We start from the raw sequence: 20619 nt of genomic DNA on the forward strand, positions 1-20619 counted from the left end.
TAGGCACCCCTTATTGGTAAAGGTTTGCCCAAGAAGAACACTGCGCTCGACTCGATGAATGATGGTTTGTTTCTTTATTGAAGACCCGTATAGACACTGGTTTGTTCCTTTATTGAGGACCCGTATTGACACTATATAGTGTCTATATGTGTCTTCAATAAAGGAACAAACCATCATTCATGGGGTTGAGCGCGGTGTTCTTTTTGAGCAAACCTTTACCAATAAGGGGCGCCTAGCCGGTCATACCTCTATATATTCTGTGATGGTCAGTTCTCCAGTAAAGGGCACCAGTAGCTCTTCCAGCTGGTTTAGATACTCTTGGCTACCATTTTTGGATGAATACCTATGGATCCCAGCAGAGACAAGTAAATCAAGCCCTGTTAGCCACTTCTTGTAGAGCTTATTGGTATGCGTTTATTAGAATAGATTCAGTCTGTTGGAGTTTCCCTTTAATCCTTTTATTACATGTTCGTTATAACCTGCGCAGTAGCCTAGATTGTTGGGTATAGTTTTAGTTTGACTTGACCTGGGCGGGTCAGCTCCCTTCTGTATCAGAGAGTCACAGGGCCTTTCCTATGTCGAATGATCACATTTACCCAGGAACGATCCATCATGCCATAATCTAATTCCTGTGGTGTTTCTCTTTAAGCCTGGTTGGCTGATCTGCATTTTATTCGTGGCTTCTCTGCCTTGAAATGAAACCTATCAAGAAGAATAAGTCGATTCCTAAAAGCCTGGAGGCAGCAAGCCGCCCCAATTCTTGCGAATTCACACCGAGCACTACAATACATTTGTAGAGTCAGTTCTCTGCTTCATGAAATGCCTTATCTTAAGGATACAGGGAATTTCTGTGCACATTCTGAGTCATCCTGTTCTTGCTTTGCTTTCCTTTATTGTCTAAGGACAAAAAAGCCCCAGAGCTTGCTCAGCCACATATACAATGGTAGCCCTGCACATTGACCCGTGTCTTCCCCACTGCTTTTTATAGCTAGCTAATTGCTATGAAATCTCAATGCTGACTTGTGGAAGATCGCATGTAAAGATAGCTTCAATGGACATGTCTTATTCCCCTGCCTCTCTATATAGAGCCTATTATCTACCTTCAAGTATCTCCAGTTGACCATATTCAGCATAAGCCCTTGTAACTTTTTTTTTTTTTTTACAAAGAATTTTATATAGGCAGAAAATGTCAAAAGGTTTAGTGACATAATTAAAACTAGTATGGTGATGTCACTTAAAGGGCGGGACCCATTGACTATATAGGGGTCTATCGTTTTGAAATTGGCAAAAGACTATGACTTTTTTCCTTTGGCGATTTTTTTCAGGCAGAGTCTCTGGTGCAAACGTGAACAAAGCCTTAGTGGTCACAGTCTTCTGTCTGGATTACTTACCAATAAATGTGACCGTGAACAGTCTGGGACTAGTTCGAAACCAAGCCATAGTTTCCTTAAAGGGATTCTACCACTAAAACACTTTTTTTTCTAGTTACCACGTCGGAATAGCCTTTAAAAAGGCTATTCGTCTCTTACCTGTGGAAGTGCTCTCTGCCGCGCCGTTCGTTCAAAATACCGGTTTGTACCGGTATGCTAATTAGTTCTCTCGCAGCGATGGGGGCGTCCCCATCGCAGGAGCAGCGATGGGGGCGTCCCCATTGCAGCTCGAAAACTCACCGCAGCGCCGCCTCTCCTGTCTTCGGTGTCCTCCACTTGCTTCTTCAGCGTACTGTCGGACGCCTGCGCAGTACGCTCTGTTCGACGAAGATTGCCGAACGTACTGCGCATGCGCGAAATTGCGATCCCAGCCATAGTGCGGGCACCGAACTTTCGCGCATGCGCAGTACGTTCGGCAATCTTCGCCGAACAGAGAGCATACTGCGCAGGCGTCCGACAGACGCTGAAGAAGCAAGGGGAGGATACAGAAGACCAGAGAGGCGGCGCTGCGGTGAGTTTTCGAGCTGCAATGGGGACGCCCCCATCGCTGCTCCTGCGATGGGGACGCCCCCATCGCTGCGAGAGAACTCATTAGCATACCGGTACAAACCGGTATTTTGAACGAACGGCGCGGCGGAGAGCACTTCCACAGGTAAGAGACGAATAGCCTTTTTAAAGGCTATTCCGACGTGGTAACTAGAAAAAAAAGTGTTTTAGTGGTAGAATCCCTTTAATGTGGACAGGCAGAGACTCTACATATGTGAGGAAATAACGTGGACAACAATTGTCACAAATAAGATGATTAGAGAAAATCTTCAGAACTGAAAATTTTTGAATTGTGTTAACATTTTTAACTTTCTACAAATTTAAATATGGTTATATTTATTGGAAATCACTTTAAGGAGACCCTCAGCCAATGGACTGTGAGTCTGTGAGGTATCACTGAGGTGGTAAGCATCCTCCTATAGGTTTCCTTAGATGATGTTCTTGCCTAACCACGGTGCCATCCCTGCCAGTATCTATGTTCTTCAATAGTTAATTCTGTTCTTCTTCACTGGGACTCAATTACATAGTGTAGTTCATGAATAGACAAAATGCTACAGACTGCTGGAGCCGGGCTAGATCTAGATTTGCTGACTATGACAAAGCTCAGAGTATTGGAACCAGGTAGTCGACGAATAAAGGGCTCTAAGATGTGCACGGTCCTGGGGTTTCGATTATGAATGCGTTTTCCAGAGTGAGTTCAATGGTTCCTTACGACTCTGCTGCTATTGCCTACAGCATGACGAGTCACCGGTATGCCAAAAATATGCCAGCTGGGGACATGTGAGCTACGTAAATATTTGTTTAACTTCCACAGCCTTTAATGTTCTAAACTATTGATGATGGTAATTAAATGTGGATACACGCCTCGTGGTCAACATGCAATTCCTGATGATGTCTGAGTTAGTGTGCATCCGTAAGAAGAGCTGCTGTTACACAGGGAAGTCCTAAGAATAGCAACAAAAGTGTTCCTTGTCCTGAAGGGCCTAGCATGTTCATGCATTTATTACATTTGAACTTCAGTGGGTAATACTACTTTTTTCTTGTGGGGGTGCTACAGGCAAATTGAACACTTGCTCTCAGATTCCACCATAGATAAGAGTTGTTCTCATTTCTAATAAAGCTTATCAAACTGGGAAAATCCTCCAGGGAGTCTTTATTGAATTTTGTATACTATCTATGGTGGGGAAGGTAGCTCGGTAGCAACAATGGTGCGCACCCAACTAGACAGAGACACAACATCTGTAGCAAACACGATTATTTAGAAAAACAACAAAATAAATAAACCTTCACATCAGACACAAAAATGAGTAAAAAAATAAAATACAGCCTTAACTCGAGGCAAAAGAACGTGAACCAAAACCCTGCTCGTCTGAACACTAACTTAAACAATATGAAGCTAACTATATGTGTGACTTACTTACCCAGGCGCCTCCTCACGCTCCCAGGATCTGCCCTGAAGTTCAGGCCCAGTAACTAGCCCAGGACCCACCCCTGGGGCTGGTGCCTATTCAAGACCCGTACTGGACCACACGTATGTCAGAAACCTGGGGCTGATATACCAGGATTCCAACACTGTCTGTCACCTTCTCACACTATTAAAAAAATAATAATTGCTCACCTTACAACAGACAGTGGTAGAGGTTTAAAATTTCTTTCCTGTCTGCTCCATCACCCGTATCTGAGGATTTCTGTCCAGTTGTTATCTGCACAATGGTAAGGTAATACCAATGTTTGGCATTGGCTTAGCCCTTGTTGACATTACTTGATGGGCGTGTGATTTCGGAAGTGATACCTTGCAGGAATTTACTCCCTCACATTGAGCTTGTATAAATGTGCCTTCCCTACTTCTGAAAAGCTAAAAGTTATGAAATGTTACTTGTTACCTCCACGCAACAATGTCAGACATTTTAGGTTTATAGCGCCTGGTCGTTGCAACCATTTTGTGGAAGTACATATTGCATTGTCTGTACTGTTGAAGGAGGTGAAACAAACCAGCAACAAGATAGATATCATCTAAGAATGTCCATTGGGTAGAATGAAGACCCAAACAAGACACACAATGTCCTGGAGAAACTCTGCTTACAGTTCTCATGTGGCCAGTGGGCTTAGCAAATAGATTGTTGTTCATTGCCTAGAAAGGAAACGGTCATGTCCTTTTTAGAAGAGGGATTACCCTCGTCCAAGAGGAGGATCTCCTAAGCTGCAGCATCTCATGGTACTTTGATCTTTCAGTGAATTTAAGGACTTAAAACCCCATAAAGTGAGTGAGTTAGCTTTTCATTGTAACCAAGTCTGTGCTGCCAAACAATGTCACTTCCTGCCTCTCTCAGGAAGGATCATTCTCATTTCCATCTGTCTCTCCACAGGAACTTTATCCTATTGTAGGCTGTTAACTCTTTAACCATCCCATAACCTCCCCTTGACCCACTAGCAAAATAAAGAACATTTCTGTCTCTGGTATAAGTAAGAGTGGGCTTACCATAGAGGACACCATGCCTCCATTATGGGGTCCATCGTCTTTGCTACTCTACTGATGTCTTGTAATGCTTGCAATGAAAGGGGTGAGGAATTGGCTCAAGGGTCATGGCAAATGTTGAGGGGGTTAACACGCCTCTCTGCCTTGGGCGGCAAACACCTTTATCCTAATGGATGGTCCATATTGATCTTTATTTTGGACCCCCCTCTAGTGTATGTGTGCCACTATATGAGGTCAGATACACTAGGTCATATGTTCCCTAAAAAAGATATCTTGGTTTTGATATTGGGCTTGACTATTGACCTTTAGACGTTGGTCAAACACCATTGTAGACATTAAAGGGACATTAAAGGGATTAAAGGGATTCTACCATTAAAACACATTTTTTTTCTCATTGACACGTAGGAATAGCCTTAAGAAAGGCTATTCTTCTCCTACCTTTAGATGTCTTCTCCACGCCGCCATTCCGTATAAATCCTGGTTTTCAACGGTATGCTAATTTGTTCTCTCGCAGCACTGTGGGCGTTCCCAATGCTACGAGAGAACTCTCCAGCGATGCCTCCATCTTCTTCAGGAATGTCCTCTTCACGCGTCTTCTTCCGGCGCAGGTGGAAGTAAGCGGCGATTTTCTTGTGGCCTGTGGGCATGCGCAGTCGGCTCTACCCGAGGCCTACAAGTTTGGTTAAAGAATCCCTTTAACCAAACAGGAGATATAGTGATTGTTAAAATATGTACAACTGAACGTAACCCTGATCTCCTTAGGGTGGGTCATCCTATGAAATTCTAGTGCCACAAAGTAGTAAACGTGTTTAAAAGGGATCTCTGCTACAAGAGCGTACATCCTATGGTCTTACCTTGTAGCCTTTTCAAATTTTTATCTAGAAGTCTTAAGAGCCATCATCCTTATCTATCACTTCTTAAAGTTGTTTTCATATCAAAACTCTAGTCCCCTATTGACAGGAGATGGTGCCGGTGATTCTTGTGATTGGCACGGTTTCTGTGGATGAATTCAGTCTTCCTGGAGTGGATACCCTAACATTGGGTAACATTCCTGTAGCTTGCACCTCTCACAGTGCCATATCTCCCCTACCACAGCATGACAGTTTAGACTATCTGCAGCCGCATCTCCCTCCTCTCTGTTTTCTACTTACTAGGCTTTTCCTGTGAACAGAAATAAAAGTTTTACAGCTACTGAATGACTCTGGCTGATGGAAACCCAATTCCCCAATGTATAAGACATGCATGTAGTACTTTCTGTTACTGGCTGAATCGACCGTCTTCTTGTCATATATGTCTGCCTTTATAATGTCACACTATCTTGAAAAGGCATGGAATATAGACTGATCATGCCGCATCTCTCCCCATGTAAAGCTTTGCTAATTGATGGACTTGACACTGGGAAGGATTCTGGAGGTTAAATTGCAGATTTTTCTTTTTTGAAAGACTATTTTGGTGGTTGTTAAAGAACATGTCCTGGATAATAGCATGTCTTCTCCCACCATGCCCTGCAGATAGGCTCATTCTGTTCCCATTAAGTAGATAATTGTAACAAGCAGCAGTGAGTAGCGGCAGTCGGGGCCTGTTAATCAGAATTAGCTTGACATCTTTGGGGTTTTCAGAATTACAGCTCATGTCTGGGCTGTCACATATTCGCACACTTACCGGAGCTGTCAGCGGTGCTGGGGGACTTGCTTCATTGCAGTGTTGGTAACTCATCAACTGCTCAAGTTGAGAAGACCAATTTGTCTTTTTAGCGAAGTGGAGGAGGGGCAGTGCAGACGAAGTGATGGAAGAATCTGGAACCCGGAGAGCCAAAGCTATGATTTTAATGACTAACCAAATAGTTTTTCTTTTTAAGTTGCCAGAATTATATAAAAATTACCTTGTTAGGGTATTTCTTGGGTTTCCTCTGGTGCCACTCTGCCAACCAGTGGGGTCTTAGAAATGGCCGAGTAGGGTTGTGATAAGGTGGTGGAATATGAAAAGTTGGTGAGGTCAGTCACTGCATATGTGTCCTGGCACCCAGGACCCCCACTGATCAGCCAAGGGATGAATAATGTGACTGCTTGGCTGAATACCAATCAAAGTGCTAGATTGTATGGGCTGTGCATCATATTGTAACTCACCCAGTTCACCTAAATGGGGCTGAGCTGCTGCTGTACCATGTGCCAATGAACATGACTTCATTGTTTAAGGAAGGAGGCTGCTGCAACCTCTTCAGCCGATTGGTGGGATTCCGGGTAACGGATACCCACTGATCACATATTGATAAGGTAACTCTCTGAAAACCCTTTTAAGCTAAAATGTACATATTTTAGGCAGTAAAACGTTTCTTTTTTTGCCGTCATCCCTTAAAACAGTTTATTGTCTTCTCTATTGGAATCAAAAGGCCTGAGGAGTTCTTCCCCCTGCCACGGTCCCCTAGGGTGCAACACTTCTCATAGATCTGTTTGTAGGAAGGCTGTGATCTAGAGGGAGTCATACCCTTTATTTATGCCAGTTTTCGGGCGTCAAAAAGCAGAAATCCACTAATTTTAAAACTCCATTTGCAATTAAAAAAAAAACAAAATTCAAATGTTTTTATCTCACCTTCACCTCTTTAACTGAAAGGAGGTGTCATAGGGGTGTGTCAAAAAGGGTGGTACACCGTGGGCCATAGGTTCTTTTGGTTTCCGCATTATAGATCCGTAATATGATTGGGTGTATGAACATGTAAGGTGGTAGGAGCTAGCACCTTCCAAAAAATGTCCTTAGACTGGTTGAGGTCATTATCCAGGATTGGCCTGTTTAACTGTTTGTGTATATTTACTTGTGCGTCTTATTGTGCGTATGCCGATGACTTATTGCACGATGTCGTCTTACACTGTCACTTTAATTGTGTATTTGCTGCATTGGAGTAAATTGCTGATACCTAGGTTTGGGACTTTCTAGAAAGAGGATAGCACAGATCCCTCAGATATGCGAAAACTAATAGTACCCATTGGATGTGCAGCTGGCAGTGTCCCTTTTGTTGCGCTGTCTTTGTATGCTTGTCAAAGAATCTGTCTAGGTCTAAAGCAAAATTATAGGGAGGTGGTTTGGGTCCATTGTTGGTGGGGGCCTTGGTCTATAAAATGTCACTTTCATGACTAAATTCTTTTTCTGCGCTTCTTTATCCTCTTTCAAGTCGCCGTCCTTGTCTGTAAACAGTCATCTATGTGTCTCTCACTTGGTACCGGCTGAGATGAGTGCAATGTAACGCGTCCTCTCCAGGGAGTAGCGCCTCGTCTTGGCGATTTTCATTCACACCTATGATGAACAGAAAATGGGACTTTCCAGTTTACAGCTTCTCTATAGTGGTGGCGGCAATTATCTGAAATAGGATGGTGCCACTTGCAAGATGTGATGTTGGCAGATGTTGAGTAGGTTTACATGTTCATGTTGGAGCAGGGGACCTCGAAGCCCCACAGTCGTGGCCGTAGGGAGAGCTGTTGGCACATACAGATGACCTGAATGCAGATTTATAGGATTGTTTTTGAGGGCTGGACGTGTTGGATTCCGTGGGAGATGATAATCTACCAAAGGGATCTTTGGGATCAGTGAGATAGATACATTAGCCACAAAGATGACATTAAAAATAAACCCATAGACTTGTTTTGTTCTTCAGGCTGAAATGGACAAAAATACATAGAAATGTCCTATTTTTTTAGACATTATTCGCTGTCAGTTAAACAGATTTGTGTATATCCAGTGATTTCCACTGAAGTGTGACAGATGTTTAAAAAGAAATAAAAAGTCCATTATACAATATATTCGTCTTCTTTCCTCATTGAGAAAATGGCGGGTATATATATCCTACAAACATTTGGCCAGTCGCCATGTTTAGTGTATGGAGATGAGTTGCAGTGGCTTTCTCCTGGTTCTGGAACATATTCGTGCTTGGCCTAACTGAGGAATAAAGTATGGGGGATTTGGGCAAGGCGGCTACTGGCTGCAAGAACTTTCATCTATAATGTATGGCCGCCTCTAGTCTGCCTGTTCACCTATTGGAAACCTAGTAGTAAGAGGAGGAGGGGGGAACCTCATGGCCGCTAGACCTAAACTGAGCTTCGTGTGAAGAGGGGAGATGATTGGATGGCCCCTGGCATTTTCCGTATTTTCCTTTCTGTGTCCTAATGTCCCTTTACGTGTTGTGTCTCTGGCTCTTTTAACCCTTGCAGTAAGGCGTGGGAGGCATTGTGCATGCACCTTACAATTAATGTGAATTACTAATTGTGAATGTGACCTGACAGATGTCACTGTGGGTTAACAAATGGCTTCATAAAGTCACTCCCTCCCTGCCCCCATTCTCCTCCAGGAACATTCTTGTCAGCCCGGGGTGGATTACAGTGCGGTAACACATGTATGCAATACACAGGCAGTGTGGACGCCGGCCGCTAAATAATTGATGCTGCCATTTGGTTTTAATTTGGGGGATTCGCTGTACTTTAGTGTTTAGCTAGATTGATCACCCCTGACTGTCTTGGTCTCCCGCCTCAGATGGTAAGTGGATGTGTCACTTGGTTGCATTATTTAGCAGTATGGCGGAGCAGGGTTATGGGGAGTCATCGGAGGACAGGTCTCTATTAGCCGCATGGACTACTGTGACCAGCACAGGGCAGATACCAGCAGCCTGAGCCATGTGTGAATTTGTTATCTGTAAAGGAATGTCTGATTAATATGACATCTGTATGAACTTGTTATTGATGCCCCCACCAGTCCTGATAACACAGCATTCCTGGATTGCCTCATAGTTACTGTGTGGGGGAAGGTTGACAAATGGCAGAATCTTTTACCCTCTCCTTACATCATCAAAAGCGGTGTCTGTGTATATACTTGCAGGTCTCCAAGTAATGTAGTTGAGACATGAAGTTCCTATTTTTAAAGGTCTGTGAATAGAATGCAAGGAGAACAGTGTAGACTGACACACTCCTCTGTAAGGGCAAGATGGAACGAGGAGAGAAACCTATGTGTGACAATACAGATATATACGTTTTTACAGTGTCTTTGGAAAGTGAGTGAAAGAGGGGAAACCCTCTATAGTACTGTAATTGAGGTAACTAGGGATGGTCCCGAGCCCTCTGCACATCTTGTAGCTAATGTCCCCCAATGCAAGAGTTGCAAATTCGCCATAAAAGTGTACATTTTCTAATAGCAGTACCTTCTTACATGGCCCAGGTGAGACAGCTTCCTTTGTACCTCTGATCGAATAGAATAGACAGACCCTTGACTAGGACACAGCACGGGCATTATATTTCCAGATCATATTTTCAATGCATTATTAATGAAGCCGGTATAAAGGCTGAGACTTCCTGTCCCTTGTTCTGCCAGCTGTAATAGTCCAGGTGGCTCTCACGATTGCGGTACACAGATAAGTGCCCCTCCAATCCTGGCATCAAGTGCACTCCTTTTATTTCCCAGCATACTGGCAGCATGTCTGCATTTCCCAGTCTAACAAAACCTTGCAGCGGCTCATTGGAGTAACATTGTGTTGACACACTTCACATTGTGTGACTGATCAGTGCATTGAGTGGCCCTTTGTCCGCCTGTCCCATGGGGCGGCAGAGCGATAAGCCTGTGTCTAGAGAAAGCCCTGCAACTACATTCTCCATCTCATCCCTTCCCTGCCTTTCATTTTCTAGGTAAACCAGCTTGGCCGCTTCTCCCCCACCCTGTAACTCCAGAGGAAGCCCTGAGCAGGGACTATGTGACAGGCTGACATTCCAGATCGGGGTGTGCCGCCCTCCGACGAGCAGCTGGCTTTGTCTCTGCTTGTTTATTGTCTTCCTTATTTTTCTTTTTTTCCACACCCCCCATTTGGCACATAATTTTCTATCAAGGCGTCTTCCCTCCCCTTCTTTCGACTTCTTTCCTCTAGCCAAAGAATCTTTTGCGCTTCCGTGCTGTTTTTCTCTTGTTGAGTCTGGTCATTTGTCTGAAGACTATCTTCAAAGGATTAGGGTTGAAAGAGTTGTACCCCTTTTCAATATCTTTCCTTTTGTTTTTTGGGGTGTTGTGGGAATCGCTCAATTGGTTGTGTTGTCTTGGTCATGGTCCATTGGAAGGAGTCTTCAATGTGGCTCAACTGATTTAGATGTTCCTTCACCAGTGTCACATGTTGTACAGTCTCTGACCATGAAAGACTTTTGAGTTGTCTGATTAACTTTTGTAACCTCGAAAGTGAAATAACTGTTCAGCTTTGTATCAGTGGAATTGGTCAAATAGTTACCACAAGCCATTTTATCTAGTAATAGTTGGGTTCAAAGTGAGATTTTACCAAATGAGTACATTCCCCTCCAAGTATATAATATATTGTTGTCATCTACATCAGATTGTGACATGTTGTGTGCGTGGAGTCTTAGAGCTTCAGGCAGAGGTGGGCACTGCCCAACTTACAGTACAGAGCTTAAATAGCATATTGGGCACCAAAACAAACAGCACCTATTGCTCAGGAACGGAGGAGGTGATAGAGAAAAAAATTCCACCTGCCAAAAACAGTGGAGCAGCATCTATTAAATGATACAGAAAATTGGAATTGGTGAAGGTGGTGAAAGGTTCTTTAAGTTGGCAAAGCATGCGATATCTCACTAATACACATGGTCATCGAGGAGTCCTATTCTCCTACATTGAAGTCCTTCCCTTATGCCTGTTGGGACAGGGCCAAATAATTTCCTGGACTATGTTGTTAGGAAAGAGAACCCTTTGGTCATGAGAATCTCTTGATATTCTTCAATGAATGGGTAGAACATGAGTTGCTGTATGGCCACCATTCAGAACAACTTGTTTTCGGCCACCATACATCGCTTAGGAGCCTACCAAAACCTGAATCTCTTCTACACCGCTTCTGTGTTTATTGTAGGGGCGGATGGTTGCAAATTAATATACAATTTCTGTATGAAAGTACAAAACTATCTGCTGAGAAAATCAACTTTTTACTCTTTATGCAAATGAGCACCCATTCTTGTTAACAGCAAATGTCACTTCAATTTTGGTGGTGGCAGACTCTCTCACCATTGCCACAATTTATTACTTTCCAGCTGTAGCCAATTTTTAGGCGTCTTTGGCCCACCAAAAGCGGTTAGTTGTGACTCCTACTGTCTATGACCTTGTTAAACTGTCTAACCTGGAAATCTCGCATCCTAACTCGGCTTGACTGACAGCCAACTTCTCGCTTCTTTTACTGTTTTGGGCGTAGTAGTAATTTTGTTTTGTCAATTCTCTCTGAAGTCTTCTTGCCTTTTGCCATGGATGCTCACTAATAGAATTGATGGAAAGTTTTCTCCACCCAGCGAGGAGGATAAGGGGTGTGATAATGGGATTTTTGGCTTGCTAATTCCTTTAGAGCCCTGAGACTGCTCACTTCTTCCCAATTCCAAAACCCCCTTCAAAGATACGTTTTGCAGAGCATCTGCTGATATCAAACTGGGAATAATCTTCTCCGGCATCTGTTCTTTCGAGACCACTCTCGTCGTGAGTCGCAGCAACCCCACGGTCTACTTGGCCATTAGTGGCACCGCTTAATGACTATTTCTCATGGAGAAACTTCTGTAGCATGTAGTCTGTGTTCCTGCACTATGTGTGCGACATTATGTAGTATAGTATGTCCCTTTGGGTCTGTGAGGCCAAAACTGAACTACGTACAACCCCACTACATTGTACACTGTGATCTGAACGTCACTGCTGCTGCTTCCCATTCCATTACTATATGCCAGCTGTCTCCTGCATAAAACATTTTCGCCATGCACGCCAGCTGTAAATGTCTTGTGAGGTTTTTGTTTTTTTCCTCTCCAGAACAGCTGAATGTTTTACCAATGCCAGTTCTGCCCACACAAGGGGCAGCACATATTGCTTTAGCTTGTAGTACATACATAACTGTCCTTTTATTAATCTAGACTTTTTGGGGGGGATAAAGTCTTATATTGAGTGTATTGTGTTTCATACACGACCTATCCGTATGGATTCAGCTTTGTGTCTTATGATTATGTTCAGCTATTGGTTATTTTTGCAAACAGATGGCTTCCTGTGGACTTGGTGCGCTCTGTGTATTGCGGGTAAATTAATTGAGCAGACGTAACTGACTCTCGCTGTTTCCTTCTCTGCAGAAGTAGAATGGAGTTAATCGACGTAGCGGAGCGACCTATTAAGGTCACGGAGTGGCAGAAAACTTACACCTACGATTCCGGCATCAACTCTGGAGTGAACACCTCCGCACCATCGCTGAATGGGAAGACCATACTTCTGGAGGATGATGACATGGGCTATTCTAAACAGTACACAACCGTGAAGACCACCACGTACACACAGCAGCAAGCACCAGGTATGGTTTTTGGAAGTAAATTTTACTTTTCCCGGTGTAGTTTCCATACCACCACATGTGTCAACCATCTTAGGGGAACTTGTACATACTGATAGTGGTTTTCCTAGCGGTAGAATATTTTCTTGTTATAGTGCAGATCTTATTGGCAGGAGTGGAAGATCTTATTGGAAATCTTCTGCACACAAAGTTGAAGCAGGAATCAGGAGATTATTGATGCAATTTGGTCTACTTTATTAGATGTCGCCCATCATCAGTAGATACATAGCAATTGGCCAACATTTTGGGTGTTTTATCACTCTCTTCACGCAGGCATGTGGAGGGCGGTTATACCTGAAAACTTGCATGTTATTTGTCAAATCTCATAAAGTACCACAAATTTCATTAAAGATCCCTCAAATGTTGTCACAACTTCTCAACCACAACATTAAGGTGTTTGGTAAAGGTATGCAGTAGTAGATCTTTTGAGACTTGCTGTCCTTCAGCCTATTGGGAATGTTGTCCTTGAGAAGGCAACCTTAAGTCGAGATGGATTTAAAGTGCCACCCACTCCCCCTACCCGCCATAGAGGAGTGGGAGTCTGTTTTTCATTTTTTTTTGGCCTTCAAGTTGCAGGAGGGGTGTAGCATACCATACAAGGCTGTTGTTCGCCTGTTGTTCTTGCAGTATGTCTCATCCGTGTGAATTTCCAGGGGGAACTGTAACATTTCCTTTTATTGCAGCTGGCACGGCAGCCTTAGTGTGGCAGCGATTCTGACCTTGGGCAGCGGAATAAAGGCTTCATTGTTACTCTGCACTTGTCTGCAGCATATTTAAGCAACCTCTTTAGAAGCTGTTTGGGTCTTTATGGCAGCTTCTCATGATGACGACCTTGACTGCAGCCCTATACTAGTTAATAACTCCAGTATCACACTCGTCCTGGCCTTTGCCACATCCATTAAAGAGTATTGATTCATGAACTTAGAAGAGTTACCTTGACACAAGTTTTAGCTCCATTGTATTTACTGTACGGGAATTTAACCAACCTATAGTGTTCATGCTAAGCAGTCACGACTGTGCAAGGAGAATTTTAATGGACTGTTTTTCTGTAATGCATTGTATATTTGCCAAGTGCGTCTTGTTAGCCATTTTCTTTGTTGCTTTTAATTAACTCCCCAGTTCTCCCGTCTGTAACAGTTTTGGGTAATTAGACATCTACACTGTAAATGAGCTGCCGGGATGTGGTGAGGAATATCTGCTTGAGGTGCTTCTGCTTGTGAACTCTATTTAGGTGACAGACAATGTCTAGATCCTTGGTTGAATGACTTGTTTAGAAAGTCTTCTATTATTTGGTGGCTAAACTTTAGAATCTACAGTTTTTGCAATTAAGGCTACGGGTACATGGGAACTTTGGCTATCACACACGTTGCATTGCCAAAGGCTGCAGTGCTTGCCTTGCACCCCGCAACTTGCCACAACCACATCAGTCACCAGAAATCCAAACCTCTTTGAAAGAGGTCTCTGTAGGGGTCTCTTAGGTCAGGTTCACATCTGCATCCGGTCTCTGCTTTGCAGGTTTCTGTCTTCTGCCCGAGAAACTGGACAGGAGAAGGAAACCGGCAGGCAGTTTTCAAACTCATTCACTTGAATGGGTTTGCAAAGTGACCACCTGTGAGCGTCTTGTGCCTCTCCTTGGCGAAAGGTTTATTTTAACCGGACACAAAGTCGGATATGCATGACCCGAAGACGCTCACGAGCGGACACTGACTGCCGGGTTTCCGTCTCCTGTCCAGTTTCTTGGGCAGAAGATGGAAACCCACAAAGCGGAGACCGGGCACAGGTGTGAACCCGCCCTAAGAGTCAACCTGCACCAGATCGAGGGCTCCATTTGAGTTTTCTTTGGGTCTCCTCCAATATATTCTTGCATTACTTTTGGGGCTTTACAGGAAACTATTTTCAGGTCTTATGAGAAATTGGAGTTTTCTATCATTATTTTTGTCTGTCTTTTCCTAACCTGAACCCTTGAGGTAATTCTAAATAAACTATTCATGAATTAATAACCATCTCTCTCTGTCTTAATCCCTTTCTAAACATTATCTTTTGTCATATAGACATGGAGTCCCAGCTTGCCATGACACGGGCCCAGCGTGTTCGTGCAGCTATGTATCCAGAAACCGTGGAAGACTCTTCTTACCTTTTGACAACACAAATTGATGGACAACAGACCAATGTGCAGAAGCTTGCGGAGCCATCACAGATGCTGAAATCTGCTATTGTCCACCTCATCAACTACCAAGATGATGCTGAACTGGCCACCCGTGCTATTCCTGAGCTGACCAAACTCCTGAACGATGAGGATCCGGTAAGGTCACATTATATCTAGATAAGAAACAAGATTGACCGGACTTTGAGGAAATTGACCTTGAGGGACAAAAAGGGGCAGTTTAGTAACATGAAGGACCTAAATGTCATCATTTCTTCTATCAGGTGGTGGTGAACAAGGCCTCTATGATTGTGAACCAGCTCTCTAAAAAGGAAGCATCCCGCAGAGCACTGATGCAGTCCCCACAGATCGTTGCAGCCGTTGTGCGTACCATGCAGAACACAAGTGACATGGAGACGGCCCGCTGTACCACCAGTATTTTGCACAACCTCTCCCACCATCGAGAGGGGCTTCTCTCTATTTTCAAGTCTGGAGGAATCCCTGCTCTTGTTCGTATGCTTAGGTAATGCTTCACAAAATTATTGGTATTTCTATATATTAAAGTCTCATTTGTATTATTAATATAGTTGGTTTCCATAGGCAGGTGTCCATGTTGTAAACTTTATTTCTGTGTTTAGCTCTCCAGTGGAATCTGTGCTGTTTTATGCAATCACGACTCTACACAATCTCCTGCTGTACCAAGAAGGTGCCAAGATGGCCGTACGCTTAGCCGATGGACTGCAGAAAATGGTTCCCCTACTAAACAAGAATAACCCCAAATTTTTGGCCATTACAACAGACTGCCTGCAGCTCTTAGCATATGGAAATCAGGAGAGCAAGGTGAGCCAACATGACGTAATATAAGGTGCAATTCTTTAGCTCTAAGTTTAGTTTACAGTGTTTCTCATTGACATTTTTCATGTTAGAGCTAGTTTACTCTGTTATCTTGGAGATAAATGAACATGACTTCACCATGTTTTTAAAGATGGCTATGGATATTGCACAATATGAAATGCTTTTATCATGAAGCATTTTATACTTACAAAACACTAAAAGTATAAATGATCTCTATAAGTAAGCAAGAAAAGTAGTTTTTTAGAATGAGTATACAATGTAAGGCGCTGTGCTTCATTTTACCGCTCAGCCCTATTCACTTGAATGCGACTAAACCACACAAAGCATGTAACTCATGGATTTAACGTCGTATGGCCCTAGTGACATAAATAGGGCCTGTACAATCTGTGGGGTCTCTAGTACTGGACCCCTCCAGTCTGTTATTGCTCACTAATCTGAAGGATCATCCATTAGTATTTTAGTCCTGGAAAACCCTTTATGGTCGGGGGCCACAAGGTTTGGAAACGCTGTGGGAAGAATCGCGGCGTTTTACAGTAAGTGCAAAGTGGATGCGATTCTAGGAAATCCCTTGCCCACTTTGCGGTAAAAACCGCTTTGCGGACATGCCGCAATTTCCAAAGCCAGTGTGGTTTGGGAAATCGTGTCAATTAATTATATCTATGGAAACGCAGGTGGTTTCCCCATAGATATAATTGTAACAGAAAGTCTGCTGAGGAAAACTCCACAAACGTTCTGTTTAAAGCGCTATAGGAGGAACCGCGATGCGTTGCCGCCATGGTTTTTCCCGCAGCACTTTATTGCTGCAGGTCGTCCCCTGGGCCTTAGCCTTAAAGGGGAAAAAGTTGAGGAACCAGAATAGTGACCTTGTCCAATCTTTCTAAACCCAATTTATTGTAGACATTTTCTCTGTTTCTTTTTTTGTTTGCTTCTACAACTTAAGTAAGATGCCAGCGTGCTGATATCTCCGTGCATTTACTTTGTCCTTGATGGTAATAAACAGATTTGAGCTATGCCCGAGCCTATTGTAACAAGCGGCCATCCAAACCACATAATAAAGCATAAAAAGGTTTGAGATCTGTGTTTCGGGAAGCTCTGCAATGTCAAATGAATAACTATGGAAACAACATCCCCCCCCCCCCCCCCCCCCCGCCTCTTGCCCTAAAATGTTCATATTCAGAAATAGAATGGAGGTATCAAGGGCACTTTTAGATGCTTATGTGGATCAATTATCTATAAATACATATAAGCATAGACCTTTTCCTGTGTCTGTCTAGATAATGCAATCCCTGGTGTATTCGTACTCAACAAGACATCTCCTATTTTCCTGTTTGTCACTCATAAGCCACAGGTAGAAAGAGCGATGTTGCAGTAAATATGGCTTCAGCTTAAACTTTGGCGTTAAAGGGGGTTGTCTGTGCATGATACTGAAACTCTGCTGCATTTAACCTCTGCGGTGCATAGTTGTAATACTAGACACAACCTATAGACAAGTGTGGCACTCTTACCCGAAGAGAGCAGTCAGGTTTTTCTGATCTAATACAGCCCCCTTTAAAATATCTGGTCATTCAGTTTAAAGGGATTGCATGAGATTAGAACATTTTTTTAAAAAAACATTGCCTCTTGACTGTGGTTGTGTCCGGTATTAAGCTGAGCCCCAATAAAGTGATTGCAATACCAGGCAGAACCAGTGAACAATATTGGCGCTGTTTGAGAAAAAAAAAATCCTCACTACCCAAGGACTGCATTGTGTACACACAAGGCCTTGGGCTAATTTCTATATGGATTAGATAATTTAAGGATCTTTGTATCTAAGAAGAAGGAGAACCCAGAGTTGGAGTAACTTCTGACCTTTCGTTTGACCTCTTTAATCTCGTGTTACAAATTAGTAATAGTGAATGGTAACACGTATGAGAAGCAACCACAAAAATGTTTAATGCTACAGGTGTTGGATATCTATTATTGTGTTGCGTTTTCCAATAATATGTAGTTGTAACCTTCAGCAAAGGTCTACTTTAACTGAAACCCCACATCTCCACAGCTTATCATCTTGGCCAACGGAGGACCTCAAGGTCTTGTACAAATCATGAGGACCTATAACTACGAGAAGCTTTTGTGGACCACCAGCAGAGTGCTGAAAGTTTTGTCTGTGTGCCCAAGCAACAAGCCAGCCATAGTTGAAGCTGGTAAGTATATTGCGGCTACCCAGCTGGCATAGATGTCTCCTTTAGTGGCAGACCAACGTACCTTCCTCCTTTTTCCCTTTTCGTGTGGTTTTTGACTAGAAGCACATCAGTGAGGATAGTTGATCATCCCCGAGGAATTCATTGTAGATACAGCTGCAGATGTTACATTGTTTGCTTTCCAGACTGCAGCCGCAACATTTCCTCCCAATTTTTTTTTTAATTTTTTTTGTTTTTCCAGGCCTGTTTATAAGGTCACAGTTCTAATAGGATTGTTTCACTTACCCTTACAATATGGCTCATGTTCAGCACCACACCTGACCAGTGTGTGTGTTATTGCAGCTAAGACCTATGCACTTCATTGGAGCTGAGCTGCAATACTCAGCACATCCCATGGACAGGTTTGGTTTTTTTTATGGAAGAAGGCAGCCATGTTTTTCTAAAGTCTGTACGGTCATTATGGGATGGTGACATCCTCCTAGGGGTTCGGCTCTTTGTTTCTGGTGATGTATGGCTGAAACTCCTGCGTTCTTGTGGAGGAGGAGGAGGAGGCGAGCTTTCCTTTAATCTTTTATTATATTGTGTGACTTTTTTTTCCCTGTTTCTTCCCGTAATCCTTCCACCACTAATTCTGCTGGTTTCCACTCAGTGAGTCAGCTGCTGGTCCGTCTGTTCAGAGCCATCAGACATCTCTTTGTGATGTGCTCTGGCATGGCTTGAAGGCACCAAGCGTACAAAAGCTGCTCCATAACCTGTGACACATGTCTGCGTGCAGTGCTGGCTCACAAGGGAACCTCAGCCATGTACTCCGATCCCCAAGAGTAAAGATCCTAGTATTCATGTGTTATGGTGTGAAAGTAATTGCCCTCCTCAGTTGCTGCTATAGTACGGGTCAACAGAGTTCAGCTTTCCACATCTGTATCATTTCTTGTCATTTTTAGGACCCATATTGATGACTGCACATTGAGGTTGCAGTGGCATACTCTAATATCATCTTTCTGCTGTTAGCCTATTGATCTGATCACTTTTCTATAGTATAGAACCCTATTGGATATCCCTGAAATCTTGTGCAGCCATATACTGAGCTTAAGTTCTCTCTTAGAGTAATTTTAGATCTCTTTGGGAGATTATACGTGTGCTAAGACAATAAAAAGCTGTCCAAGGATCCTCATGATCAAAGGTGAGAGTGAATATTATCACTCAGGAATGTTAATAGCAGAAGGTTCTTGTTTGAAGCCTGAAGGGTCCTATTATGTTGTAGGCTGTAGACACTGGGACCATGTACATGTCATGGCTTGTGGCTTATGGTTGCCTTGGGTCTTGCAGTCTTTTTATTCAATTTAATCATTCCTTGTCCAGGTAGCTCTTTTAATTGTCATCTTTGCTTTTAGGAGGAATGCAAGCTCTGGGGAAACATCTCACCAGCTCCAGCCCTAGGCTTGTTCAGAACTGCTTGTGGACTCTAAGAAACCTGTCTGATGTGGCCACTAAGCAGGTGAGAAACCTATCATTGGAAAAGTCTGTTCCGTACTCTAAAAATGGTTTGTGGATGATTGACGGGTATCCTTGGTGTACACTGTATACTTGTTGCTATGTTTTGTTCGTCTGTATATTCTAGTCTTCAAAAGATACCAACACTTACTTTGAAGCAAGTTATGTTTCTAACCAATCATTTGTCAGGAAGTCTGAGAATGTCTGTACATGACAGATTCTCTTCTACTTACTGTGACAACATTGCAGCGAGTCTCCACCCACCAGCTCACGGAGAATTGAAAATTAGAGTCTGCAGAGGGGACAACTGCTAAAACATGCACCTCTTATAATGACCATAAATGCTAGGTTAGGAGGCCTTAAACATGTCATGTCTTCAGAGAAATAACTGGTTTCTTACAAAAGGGAAGTGTATTGCACAGAAATTCTGGCTTGTTCTAAATGAAGCAATATTGCATACAAGGAAGTAAGTGGTCAATGATTAAACTAGGTGCTATATACAAGTGTTATAAACACTGACATCTTTTCACCCAGTTTCATGTACTGACCATGTGAGATACGGATTTGTCCTGGTAAAATGTAATGTACAGATTATGTCTAGGTTATTACACTGAACGGCAGTGAACTACATACACATTTTACCACTACAGAGTCCTTTCTGAACTGTAGTTGCAAAAATTTCACCACATGTCCCCCCCTTCTAAAACTTGGAACCACATATCACTAAGACATAGCTGGGATTAAAATGATCTGTCCCTGTCCCACTGTTTTCCTATCCCAATTCCAACATGCATATTTGCATTTTTATTGGGCAGTAGGGTATATTTCCAGTGGAAACAAAGGGTCGGACATGTTATTGTCCAACAAGCCCAATCCTACTTTCACTAACCATCAGCCGTCGGGGAGAAGTGAGATGCACTCGCACACATTGGATAGACGGGGTCCCACCTAAATAGGTGGGTTTGGCCAATATTCTCCTCACATGTATGGGTACCTTTATGGTATGTCCACGTAGTGAAAACTTTAATTGTGGATCTTGCATTAAATTGATGCTGATGCCACATCTAAACCTGCATGTGTTATGGTACATTTATGCGGTAGATTGTGCTGATGTTTAAGTTTAGATT

General features: G+C 43.1%; 1 protein-coding gene across 1 annotated transcript in view; it reads left to right on the forward strand.

Moving 5' to 3' along the window:
- Positions 1-20619, forward strand: part of JUP (junction plakoglobin) — a 43389-nt gene that overhangs the window by 14414 nt on the left and 8356 nt on the right. The window contains exons 2-7 of the mRNA XM_075278277.1: positions 12573-12787; positions 14875-15125; positions 15251-15489; positions 15605-15806; positions 17860-18004; positions 19393-19496. Of these exons, the coding sequence (XP_075134378.1) occupies positions 12580-12787; positions 14875-15125; positions 15251-15489; positions 15605-15806; positions 17860-18004; positions 19393-19496 (1149 nt within the window). The 5' untranslated portion in view covers positions 12573-12579. The remainder of the gene's footprint in view (positions 1-12572; positions 12788-14874; positions 15126-15250; positions 15490-15604; positions 15807-17859; positions 18005-19392; positions 19497-20619) is intronic.

Source organism: Leptodactylus fuscus, chromosome 6 (genome assembly GCF_031893055.1).
Source record: "Leptodactylus fuscus isolate aLepFus1 chromosome 6, aLepFus1.hap2, whole genome shotgun sequence".
Taxonomy (NCBI): Eukaryota; Metazoa; Chordata; class Amphibia; order Anura; family Leptodactylidae; genus Leptodactylus; species Leptodactylus fuscus.